Consider the following 13,338-nt stretch of genomic DNA (forward strand, 5'->3'; position numbering starts at 1 on the left):
GGAGAAGGGTTAAGTTTAAAAAAAAAAAAAGGAGGAGGGGTTTCAGAGAACTTTCCTGGTGTGTGACTCAACCATTGCCTGACACAGATATGGATCCCCTGTCCCTGCTGTTACAGCCGCCTGTCTTCTATCCGGTGTGTACAGGATATTCCTGCTTGTTACTATGATAGGTCGCCACATATCATGTCTGTAGGTGTGTCATTTACTATCAGAAGCGCATTGCTTGCAGTCGTTGAGAGGGGTACGAGGGCCTGTTTTACTCCTGATTCCCCCCTCCCCTAAAGTACGCGCTCTGGAAAGGAAATGGTTAAAAAAAAAAAATAACATTAAAGAGGATTAACGAGACCAATTATAACTCAGTTTAAAACTTTTTGCTACGATTTGGATGCATATCGTATATTGCCGGTATTTAAGTGAGTCCTGTTAAGTAGAAATCGCAAAAATATCGCAGCCGTAATATTGACATTAAAATGTCGCTGCATCATGGTTGTCTGGGGGGAGAGGAGAGGTTTATGTATTGACAGATGGGCACTTACATAACATACTTGTTTCCCCCCACAATCTCCATGCCGTGGGTTCTGCCAGTGTGAACGCAGACCTGTCACTAGTCCACCATTGCAGATGTCAGACTTTCTATAGGGTCTGAGACTTTTTTGCTTCCCCCATCCACCCAGCACAGCTGACAACCTTTCACCCAGATCAGAGCGGCCAGACAAGTAGAGTGAGAGGCTTTGCTATTGTATTGAGGCTGTCGATATTTTCTATTTAAGCGAACGCAGAAAATGTAGTGTTTTATTTTTGCATTAAACATTGTGCAGACGTAACGTCCCCCTTTATGTCTTAAGGGTCACAAGTTATCGTCTCCCTTCATGTCTTATGGGTCACAAGTTATGGGAGGAAACCGTGTTTGTTATTCACTGACGTCAAGAAAGCAAAAACGAAATCTTCCTAAATATTTTCATTACACGTTCTGTAGAAAACGAAGTAGTAAATGTTCTCCTACAAATGAAGGGCCGTGCAGGACGTAACATTTTGTTGGCCACTTTTCAGATCAATTCTCAAAATTTGGTTAGTATGCCTGAGACCAAGTTCACACGTTCAGTATTTGGTCAGTATTTTCCATCAGTATTTGTAAGCCAAAGTCAGGTTTGGCATCATATAAAGTATAAGTTCTATTTATTTGAAATATTTGTGAATATTTGAATGTTTCTTAATAGTAAATATGTAAAGGCGATGAATTTTTTAGTGATTGTGTTACTTTGCCTTATGGTTATGCAGGTTGTTCCTTACGCATGTACGATATTTGGGGGTCTGCAACATGGACGAATGATCCTAATACAAGGACGTGTTGCCAGCGATGCTCTTCGGTATGTGGTTCGGTGCACTTGTCTCCTGTCACCATTTTTCTATTATCTAAAGGACATTCCTGTTTTACCTTATCATATTTAGGTATCATCTGTCTCTGGTAGGGTCTGATTCGTTATTGTTCCTATCACTGGTTTTACTTAGTTTCTGGCGCTTTTAACCCATTGCTGATTTGCGCCAGCTTCGCCTTTTAATTTTCAGCTTTTTTGATGTTTTTTAGACACCTGTTTTGTTTTTTTATTTTTTTTCATTATCGCACTGTGGATGTGATTTATGTTTTACGCTTATTTTGAAGTCAATTCATCAATTGTAAATTAAAAAAAAAAAAAAAAAAATTCTGTAAATGTACTCCAGTCCTTAACCGGAGTAATTATTATTTTTGAAAAAAATTGGAGGCCATGAATTTTTGAGCAAATGTTATGATTGTGTGCAACGGTTTGACGAATTTGGGGGAAATAAAATCAACAAATACATCTGAACCCGCGTAAAAAGGGATTTGGATGCATTTTGCAACAGGGCCATAGACTATAATGGAGACGGCAGAGCAAATATGTGCTCTGCTGTGCAGCATTTTCAAGTCTGTGCACCTACTGGAGGCGAACAGTCGAACATAGGCTCATGCATTCTGTTTTGTGGGAGGTTCAGATGTAAGCGCCATGCAGTGTGAAAGTGCCCTTAGGCCTCATTCAGATGTCCATGTTTCACATTCAGAGTTTTCATGGATAGAACATGCACCCGTTAGTCTATGGTGATGTTCACATGTCCATGTTTTTTTTTTTTTTTTATGGACCGTGTGTCCGTGCAGAAAATCATGGAGACTTGTCCATTTTTCACCTGCATAACATATGAATATTACCAATACAAGTCAATGGGTCTGTGAAAATCACATACATCACACAGATGGCATCGGACAGGAAAGCAGAAAACTTTTCAGTGTATAAATTCCAAATCAAATACATAGACATTTCTTCTTTAAAATACTTTTTTTTTGCTATGTAATCCTGAGAGCAGCATGATGTAGGGACAGAGACCCTGATTCTAGTAATGTGTCACTTACTAGGCTGTGTGCTGTTGTTTTAATAAAATCATTTCTTTTTCAGTAGGAGATTATTACTACAGAACTGGGTGTCTCATGCCTCCTGGCTTTCGTGCTCTGTTCAACCAGGTCCCCACCACAGAATAGCAGCTTTCTGTCTATGCACTGTGTACACAGAAATCTGCCAATCAGTGGTGTGGGTGGGGCTATACACGGCTCAGCATTCAGAGCTCTGCTAGATCTGCAGCAGAAAAAAAATGTAAATTTATCACAACTGCTGCACCCAGTAAACTAAGTGAAACATCGCAGGAATCAGGAACTCTGCCCCTACATTATGCTGCACTCAGATGCGGTAGCAGAAACCTGCTGACAGATTCCCTTTAAGCAATTATAAACATATTTGGAAACAAGATGGGGAAACATTGAAAACCTCCTGGAACCTCGGGTTGATATCTTGTGGATATGTCAGATACAAATCCATATTGGATTCCTCCACAATTACAGTAGCCAAACACTTCTCTGAGGTCCTACTGTACCTCTTCGTGCCTCCAATCTTATATTGTAGGTAGGAAGTCACATTTAGTAGCCGCTAATTAGAAGTACCAACCAGAATCACGCCTTTCATAAGCTACCAATCCATAGTTCTGATGGAATCTGCAATACTGCTCGATGAGCCGTGGGGGTGACATGCTGGAGTCAGGAGGGGGCTCATTTCTGACAGTTTGGTAAAATCTGCTTGTGATTCCCAGGTTCCAAATTGACTTCCAGTGTGGCTGCAGCACCCGTCCTCGCTCTGACATCGCCGTTCACTTCAATCCACGCTTTTCTTCTTCGGATGCACACGTTATCTGCAATGCCATGCGCAGGGACCAGTGGCTAGATGAGCAGAAATTCTCAGGCTTCCCACTTCGAAAAGGAGAGGCTTTTGTGCTTCTTTTTCTTTTTCTTGACGACAAAGTAAAGGTAAGAGGCTGATGGGATGTCATCTGCTAAAGCTTTATCATTTCACAAAAAAGAAATGGCAGCCCAAATTGTAACTTCATCTGCTCCAATGTATATCCAGGAGTCTACAGATTCACTTCTTACTTCTCTCCCCTTGTCTGTGCAACGTTTTGTAAAAAAAAAAAAAATATACTGTATGTATATATGTATATATATATATATATATATATATATATATATATATATATATATATATATATATATATATTTAGTGTTTATATGTTTTTTATTGCATTTACGGTACATGTGTAAAAAAATAAATAAATAAATAAATAAAATAAAAAAATAATATATATATACATAATTTTTTTTTCCCCCTCCAGTGAATGGAGCACAGTATATACAGGGGCATACCCCTCGATGCATAGCTAGGGGGTTCAGCTCCGGCAGAGGGTGCAAAACACCTGAAAGGCCCCTAACCAGTAGTCCTGATTACAACTACGGTGATGCACCTAGCTGTGGATACTCTATAGAATGACACCAACACTGATATTACTGTCATATAGTGACCTTGTAGTGGAGATCAAAGAGTACAGGTATAGATGGTGACTTACAGATGACATTTTTTCTGATGGAGTCGTTCAATTTTCCAAGTGGCCAAGACCGACATGACAAAGCCTCCAGCCACGACGCGGCTGCAGAGATTACAACAACACATCTGACTTCTCACATTTCCAGCACCGTCCATATCTATCCCCAACCTGCACAAACCACTCATCCTGCTGTCATCCTAATTCTAAACCGCTGCTGCTGCATGTGTCTCTAGTAATGCCCCTGCTGTTTAACACAATAAGGCCATGTTCACACATTCAGTATTTGGTCAGTATTTTCCATCAGTATTTGTAAGCCAAAACCAGGAGTGGGTGATAAATACAGAAGTGGTGACGGGTTTCTATTATACTTCTCCTCTGACTCATCACTCCTGATTTTGGTTTAGGAATACTGATGGGAAATACTGACAGTGTGAAAGTGGCCTAACAGTGCTCCATGCATAATAATCCCAACAACTTTTCCCCTTACAAAGTAAAATGCCTCTTTTATGCCCTGTAGATGGAAAATTTGAGCCCTTAAAAATATTAATGCCTTGTGCAAGTGCCCTAGAAAACAAAGTCCACATTTTTCTCTTAGAAAGTAATAATGTCCGATGATCCTTTGATGGTCATAGTACCCACTGTGCCCAATATAATAATAATACTTAATTGATCAGTTAACATTTAATAATGTCACCTGAGTCCCTACAACCACATACAATTTCCTTAAGCACAGTATAATCGGCCCACTGCTCCCCTGTACACAGTATGGTGGGCCCACAGCTCCCCTATACACAGTGTGATAAGCCCACAGCTCCCCTGTACACAGTATGATCGGCCCACAGCTCCCCTGTACACAGTATGATCGGCCCACAGCTCCCCTGTACACAGTATGATCGGCCCACAGCTCCCCTGTACACAGTATGATCGGCCCACAGCTCCCCTGTAAACAGTATGATGAGCCCACGGCTCCCCTGTACACAGTATGATGAGCCCACGGCTCCCCTGTACACAGTATGATGAGCCCACGGCTCCCCTGTACACAGTATGATGAGTCCACGGCTCCCCTGTACACAGTATGATGAGCCCACGGCTCCCCTGTACACAGTATGATGAGCCCACGGCTCCCCTGTACACAGTACGATGAGCTCACGGCTCCCCAGTACACAGTACGATGAGCCCACGGCTCCCCTGTACACAGTACGATGAGCCCACGGCTCCCCTGTGCACAGTACGATGAGCCCACGGCTCCCCTGTGCACAGTACGATGAGCTCACGGCTCCCCTGTACACAGTACGATGAGCCCACGGCTCCCCTGTACACAGTACGATGAGCTCACGGCTCCCCTGTGCACAGTACGATGAGCTCACGGCTCCCCTGTACACAGTATGATTAGCCCACAGCTCCCCTGTACACAGTATGATGAGCCCACAGCTCAGCTATACAAAGTGTGGTGAGACTACAGATACCCTTATACACAGCATGCTGTGCCCACACCACCCATATACACAGTACGATAGACCAATAGCTCCCCTGTACACAGTATGATGAGCCCACTGCTACAACAAAGCACAGTATAATGGATCCCAGAGTAGCCCCCACACTATATAATGGCCTACATTAGTTTGCACGCTGCATAATAGCCCCACATAATCTCCCATGCTGTGTAATGTTTCCACATTAGCTCCCACGCCGTATAATGTTCCCACATTTGCTCCCACACTGTATAATGTTCCTACATTAGCTCACACGCTGTATAATGTTCCCACATTAGTTCCCACTCTGTCTAATGACCCCACATTAACCCACAAATGGTATAAGAGCCCCACATTGGCTTCAACGCTGTTTAATGGCCCCCATAATTGCTCACACTCTGCATACTAGTCCTAACACTAGCTCCCACACTGTATGATTGCCCCCACAATGTATAAGGGGCACCCACAGTATACCCTACAATGTGTGAGGGGGTCCCCATACTTTAACATGCCCCACAGTTACACCACAAGTTTTTTATTTTGTTCAACACACCATATACTCACCTAATCCACAATCTTGACGAGTCCTCTGGCAAAGCACAGGTGGACCAACATACCTTCATCTAACCGGAACACGTACAGGTCAGGAGTCCTGACGCACCGTAGTGAAGTCACTGCGCCAGGACTCTGATGTCCCGTGCGTCACCGGTGTCTCAGCCAGTTCTGTAGACCACAGGCTGAGAGCAGTAATGCAGGGAGATCATGTCTCCCCACACTACGCAGGAAATAACTATACCGTTGCACTGTCCCTGCCAAGATAGTGAACAGTATAAGTAGCTTCAAGTTGGCCCCCCTGAGCGCAGGGCCCGGGGTGATCACACCGTCTGCCCCCCAGAATCTACTCTACTGTCCAGTACTTTTGCAAATATGTGTTCATCGGTGAGATAATAAAGTTCTTTATCTGTCTTTTACTGATCTCCTCTCAGCTGACTTAGACCACAAACTACATCAATGGAGATCTGGACTCTCATGTGCCCTCAACTCCTATTGACATATTATTCTTGTTAGTTGGACGTTTTTAATCCCTCGTGTATATTGTATTCCCCCTATTAAGAAAAACAATAAAGATTATTTGAAACATAAATCATCTGAGAAGCTTAGTAAAAGACATATATATAAAACAAGGCGGCGGTTTATTCTTCCGTTACTTTCTTCTCCCTTATAGGTCAGCATCGGTGGACATCATTTCCTGGACTTCTCCTATCGTCTCCCCCTCCGTGATGTGGACACATTGGGGGTTTATGGAGATGTCACTGTAAAGGAGATCTCATTTCTGAGCACTAATGTAAGTTATAGGGATCTTTACATTCTAACATTGGTTTGTTTTTCGAAACCTGATAATCCGGCTTCTATAACGTAACGACTTTTACTTTGTATTTCTTTCTATTAACTCATGTTTTATGTATTGGAAATATAATATCTAACTTTTTTTTACTTATTTAAATAGCCTTATCATGCTGAAATGACAGATTACCCGCTCTGCCAGGTAATGGATAGAATTTTGACCTAATGTACAACAAAAAGTCATTTTATGCTACTACATTAGCCAGAAAAATCCTAAATACGTTTATGCTCAAAAAATACAAAAGTGTTCTAGGAGTGATACGTTTATTATAATTTTTTTTTTTTTTCTGGTTAGCCAATAAAGGTATCACTCCTAGAATACTTTTGTCTTTTTTGGGCATGAAAGTATTTACATATGACTTGTATGAAATATAAGAAAATGCAATTTTCAGTTTATTCACCCAATGGAGCCACTCTGTGATAATACAATGCGAATGTTCTTCATTTTCAGGATTTTAAAAGTAGTTGTGCTCTAGAGTAAAAGAGGTTGGCCACTACTTTTTTTTTATTTATGACCTATCATCAATATCTGATCAGTGGGAGTGTGAAAAGTAATTGTACACTAGAGTTAAAGGAGTTGGTAACTACTCTTTTTTATTATTATTTTTATTGATGGTCTACCCTTGGGTGTCTGATTGATGGGGTGCAATAAACGGCACCTCCGCCGGTCAGCTGTTACCCGCACTGGCCAGATGTTCTCTGATGCTGCCAGTGCGGGTAACAGTCACCTAAAAATACGGTCATGTGAACTTGGCATAAGTTAGCTGATAAGGAATAAGGGTTCCCCTAATTTTTTTTTACAAAGGGGACCAATTGCTGTCTGTGTCCCCCCTTGCAAACAATAATGGCTATATCGTTATTTGCAAAACTGAAATTAATGTGTTTTATTTGTATTTCTTTTAAGCCTTTAAAACCTGGAAATTCCGATCTGGTAAGTGCTTGTATATAATATGTGATCATATAGAAAATAATTACAAACATTGTAGCACGTGCATCCACCGCACTGAGAGAAGGTGCATCCGGCCATTGAATGCATGTAACTATACTGTACCAGGACAAGGGTACAGTCGTATGATTTATTTGTCTGTGATTGATGTCCACATAATCATTTCATATTTCATCTTTCAATACATTCACATTTTAGGACATAATTTATTGAGTAACCTTCATTTCCTTTGCAAACAGAATCTCCCCCTGTCCAGGCCATTGCCCACGGGCTTGTCAGAAGGTCAGATGATCCTGGTTCGGGGTTTGGTAACTGAAAACCCACAAGAGTCAGTTAACTATGATTTTATTTTGACTTTCATTATGTCGTGTATTTCTATAATATTGTGTTACATTCTCGGTGCTAAAGAGTAGTTTGACTGCAAAGCAAAATCTGCACCCTTCCATTTTATATCTGACCCTCGGGCCTTCTTACGTGGCATTGTCGCCACTGGTTCAGACTAGGCATCAGGGCCAGGGTGCAGCTGCCACTCCTGTACCCCTTATAGATGATCTAGGCTGTATGGATAGTTTACCAAGACCATGATGCTTCATTGGGGGACACAGGAGCCACCTCACCAGGAGGCCGACACTAAGAAGAAATCTTTAGTTTAAAAAAAAAAGGCTACATGGGTCTGATATAGCATTGGTTTAACTGACCCAAGAGGTAAGGGGGCCCATTTCTACCTCTAAAACAGGTGGAATTGTGAAGGATGATGAACTATTGGGCTATCAAGGGCCCATATACTGTTCTTGGCTATGGGCCCTTTTATAGTCTGTGTCCACCAGTGCAGCCTACACCTGGCCAGCTGGCTCCCAACTCAATAGTATCAGCGCTGGGCAGCTCTACCCATCACTCCGTTCAGACATTTGGATGCCTTCTTGGTCTTCCCAATACGCTCTTGCAGAGATCGGATCGCCTCTAGGCATACCACTGGCAGATTGAAACCAGTGAACAATACAGAAGATCGGGCTAAGCTAGGACACCCCTGAAGGGCACTGCTTCCTCCGCCACCTTCGGTTGGTTGAAGCCGCCTATGAGGCCTCCAGGCATCTGTTCTTCCATTCCATAAGGCTGCTTATTCGTCAATTCACATCTTTGCAGAGCTCTTACTTTTGCGTCTATGAATGCAAATCTTACCATACGGGAACTACATGCAGCAGTTGCACAGATAGTAACCTCAGAGATTGCTATTTTTCCTTCCGCCACCAATGACTCAAAAGATCGCTAAGAAGTGCTCAGCTCAGGAAACAACAGCACATTGCTCCGGCTCGAGAACACACACGAAAGAATAGAAAGTCAAAGGCTTTCGACTGCATCCGCACTCCCCTGTGATCTCCTGAGCTGAACACTTCTCATATAAGCGAATGGTGGGGGTCTCAGGACACGGACCCTCACCTATTTAAATGCAATTAAAATGGCTGAAAATGTAAAAAAAATAATACATTGAGCGTTTACACTTTATACCTTACCTATTAGACTTTTCAGATAATTTTTCAGAATAATCTGTTGTGTATATACATGAGGAATAGCACAATTCCTATTATTAAGCCTCAGTTGTCTCTGAGCTAGTGGAGACTATCTGCCATGGTGTCTCCAGTACACGGGACACACAGAGACATGAGAGAATCCTGCTCTCTTATCACTGTGTTGTACAGATGCGGCAGCTCGGACATCGTATAGCAGTACTGAGCCGTGTAGTCTCTTCGGTTCATGTATAACCTATGCACAAGCAGGGTTATTTTGTATATACTCAGCCTTATTACAGAGGACGTAATCCCCTTTATATGATCAGTATTGGGGGTAATAACACTGATGTTTTTTATTCTCCATGAAGAATTGGGGTTTTCCACCGGTTTCTGATGTTTGATGTATTCTCTTATAGGATAACTCTCACATTGAAATCTAAGAACAATATCCCTTTTAAACTTGCTGCGAGCTTCAAAGATGAATCTTTGTACTACAACTATTCCATGGGACAGTCATGGGGGGAACCACAACAAATCCAGACGCCTTTCTTTGTGTTTCATACAAAGAAATATTTTGAGGTAAGTTCTTTGGCTATGATATGGAGGTGCAGACCGGTGATGCTTACAGCAAACAACAAGTCTGTGACTTACCAATATTATCAGCAAGCAGTTCTATCGCCATGACATGCAAATTGGGGCAAGGTCTGACACATCATTTTTACAGCTCATAATAAATGTCTACAAAGCTGAAGACAAAATTAAGCTATGTTCACACGTTGCGTTTTTGCTGCTTTTTTCCTGCAGGTTATGCTGTGGGTTTTTTTCTGCATTTTTGTGGTCTCTTGTGCATGCTAATAAAGTTTAGCGCCTCCTCAAAAAAAAATCATGATGCAACTTCCTTAAGGTTTTTCCACCAAAAACACAGCAAAAACTGATACCTGCATTTTTGCACTTACCCATTGTTTCGGGTGAAGAAATGCTGCAAATGCACAGAAAAAATGCTGAAAGAAGTGACGTGGCAGTTTTAAAAAAACGCAGCAGTTTTCCAAATCAGTCAGGAAAATAAAACCAATGTATGTGCATGAGAATTCTGAAATCTCATAGACTTTGCTGGTAGTGTAAAAAGCAGCTTAAAATTTGTATTAAAGAAAACGCAGAAAAAGAAAAGCAATGTGTGAATATTGACTAAGCGTTCTGCCTCCTATGAGCAAATTTGTCATAACTACAACTTGTCACACCATTTTGACAAAAAATAAATACAAATACAAGTTTCTTTAATGTGCCTAAAGCAAATATGTCAGCAGGTTATATGTATGTATGTAATCTGGGAGCAGCATGATGTAGGGGCTGAGACCCTGATTCCAGCAATGTGTCACTTCTTGATCTGTGTTTTGCTGTTTCAATAATATCAGTATTTTATCAAGAAGAGATCATCACTATAAGACTAGATGTCTCGTGCCTGCTAGTCCTCTTACTCAGTGTCACCCTGCTCCCACCACTGACTAGCAGCTTTCTGTCAATGCACAGTGGATACAGCTGCCAATCGGTCATGTGGGCGGCGTTCTACACAGCTCAGCTTTCTGAGCTCTGCTAGATCTGCGATCTGCAGCAAGAAAGTTGTGACTAGCAAGTGACACCTCAATGAAATCAGGGTTCTCTGCCCCTACATCATGCTGCTCTCAGATTACATGAGGATAAAATGTTATAGACACAAAAAAAAAAAAAAAAGTCCTATGAAATTCAGTTTTGTCAAAATTTTGGAAAGTGTTCTTGTATTTGGTGAGATATTGATTCAAAGTGGGTGTACTCATTTAGGCCACCTTCACACGTCTGTGTTTACGGTACATGTGGCTTCCATTTTCATACGTACTGGAGACACGTACAAACGGACACCGATTATAATTTATAGGGCATGTCCGTGTGTCATCCATGTGCTGTCCATGTGACACCTAATGGAATAGAAATGAAATATGTTTACGTGTTAAAGATGTGTAAATATAGAGATAGATAGTTAGATAGGAGGTAAATAGACAATAGATAAATACACTGTGTTCCAAATTATTATGCAAATTGGATTTAAGTGTCTTAAAGATTTAATTGTTTTGTTTTTCAAATAAACTCGTTGATGGTATTGTGTCTCAGGGCTCAATGAATCACTGAAATCAATCTTAAACACATGTGATAATTAGTTTTCCAGGTGATTCTAATTAAAGGAAAACTACTCAAAAATGATGTTCCACATTATTATGCAGGTCACAGGTTTCAAGCAATATGGGAAATAAAAAGGATCTCTCTGCTGCTGAAAAGCATCAAATAGTGCAATGCCTTGGACAAGGTATGAAAAAATTGGATATTTCACGAAAACTTAAGAGTGATCATCATACTCTGATGAGATTTGTGACTGAAACAGAGCACAGACAGAGTTCATGCAAATAAAGGCATAATGAGGAAGTTTTCTGGCAGACAAATTCATTGGATTAAGAGAGCAGCTGCCAAAATACCATTACAAAGCAGCAAACAGTTATTTGAAGCTGCTGGTGCCTCTGGAGTCCCTCGAACCTCAAGGTGTAGGATCCTTCAAAGGCTTGCTGTGGTGCATAAACCTATTATTCGGCCACCCCTAAACAGTGTTCACAAGCAGAAACGGTTGCAGTGGGCCCAGAGATACATGAAGACTAATTTCCAAACAGTCTTGTTTACTGATGAGTGTCGAGCAACTCTGGACGGTCCAGATGGATGGAGTAGTGGATGGTTGGTGGATGGCCACCATCTCCCAACAAGGCTGCGACGTCAGCAAGGAGGTGGAGGAGTTATGTTTTGGGCTGGAATTATGGGGAACCAGCTGGTAGGGCCCTTTAAGGTTCCTGAAGGTGTGAAAATGACCTCAGCAAAGTAAATAGAGTTTCTGACTGACAACTTTCTTCCATGGTCTAAAAAGCAGAAACGTGCCTTCAGGAACAAAATCATCTTCATGCATGACAATGAATACCTCTGAGTAATTGGCTGCTTTGGGCATAAAAGGAGATAAACTCATGGTGTGGCCACCATCTTCCCCTGACCTCAACCCTATAGAGAACCTTTGGAGTATCATCAAACAAAAGATCTATGAGGGTGGGAGGCAGTTCACATCAAAACAGCAGCTCTGGGAGGCTATTCTGACTTGATGCAAAGAAATACAAGCAGAAACTCTCCATAAACTCACAGTTCAATGGATGCAAGAATTGTGAAGGTGATATCAATGAAGGGCTCTTATGTTAACATGTAACTTGGCCTGTTAGGATGTTTTGGAGTTAAATAGCTTTTTTGTTCAGTGAATGTGACCTCCTAATGCTGCAAATTCCACAAATGAGCATTTTCAGTTCTTTAAAACATATCAAATGTTTAGAAATACTACTGTGCGTAATAATTTGGAACAGTGCATTTTGAGTTTTTATTCATTTTGGAGATTATACTGTTATCATTGGGAGGTTTCTTCAATAAAATTTGATGTATACTCTAACGGGTGATGACTTTTATTAGACTGATTGTCATTTGCACCGACCATTTAGGAAAATCCGAGAAAAATGTCATTTGCATAATAATTTGGAACATAGTGTAAATGAAAAAAATGAATTGGGGTCCCAATTTTGATAACCAGCAAAGGTAAAGCTGAGAGCTGATATTATCAGGCTGGGGGAGTGCTGTGATTATTGGGCCCTTCCCAGCCTAAGAATATCAGCCTGCAGCCGCCCATAGGTGGAGCAGCACTTAAGATGCTCCAATTCTTAGGCTTCGCCTTCACTCTTCCCGGTGCCCTGATGCATTGGCAATGGAGTTAATGAGGTTTGGGGTTGATGTCGGCTATGAATTATCCAAAAACACAGCTGGTAACAAGCCCTGGTGTTGGTAAAGGAGAGGTGCCTGCAGACGTAATCCAACAAAGTCTAGCGAAGTCCATCGAATCCTCCATACAAAAACTATGGAGCCTCGTTCTGAGACTCTATAGTCTTTGCAAACAACCACTGCCAGGTCGCTCTGTGCTGCGCCAGCCCTGGCGATTCTGAGCGGTTACGTCATTAACATGGACTTTGCT

At 41.6% G+C, this 13,338-nt stretch overlaps 1 protein-coding gene across 3 annotated transcripts in view; it reads left to right on the forward strand.

Moving 5' to 3' along the window:
* LGALS12 (galectin 12) overlaps positions 1–13,338 on the forward strand; it is a 22,656-nt gene continuing 9,318 nt past the window's right edge. Inside the window, exons 1-8 of one of the 3 annotated variants that reach the window (XM_077287710.1) lie at positions 1–134; positions 1,279–1,367; positions 3,151–3,364; positions 6,634–6,753; positions 6,916–6,954; positions 7,717–7,743; positions 7,998–8,086; positions 9,683–9,845. In XM_077287710.1, the coding sequence (XP_077143825.1) occupies positions 90–134; positions 1,279–1,367; positions 3,151–3,364; positions 6,634–6,753; positions 6,916–6,954; positions 7,717–7,743; positions 7,998–8,086; positions 9,683–9,845 (786 nt within the window). In that variant the 5' untranslated portion in view covers positions 1–89. Of the gene's footprint in view, positions 135–626; positions 1,069–1,278; positions 1,368–3,150; positions 3,365–6,633; positions 6,754–6,915; positions 6,955–7,716; positions 7,744–7,997; positions 8,087–9,682; positions 9,846–13,338 lie in introns of those variants that run through there. The other 2 variants (XM_077287709.1, XM_077287711.1) reach the window with 2 other exon arrangements.

The sequence above is a fragment of the Ranitomeya variabilis genome, chromosome 2 (genome assembly GCF_051348905.1).
Source record: "Ranitomeya variabilis isolate aRanVar5 chromosome 2, aRanVar5.hap1, whole genome shotgun sequence".
Classification (NCBI taxonomy): Eukaryota; Metazoa; Chordata; class Amphibia; order Anura; family Dendrobatidae; genus Ranitomeya; species Ranitomeya variabilis.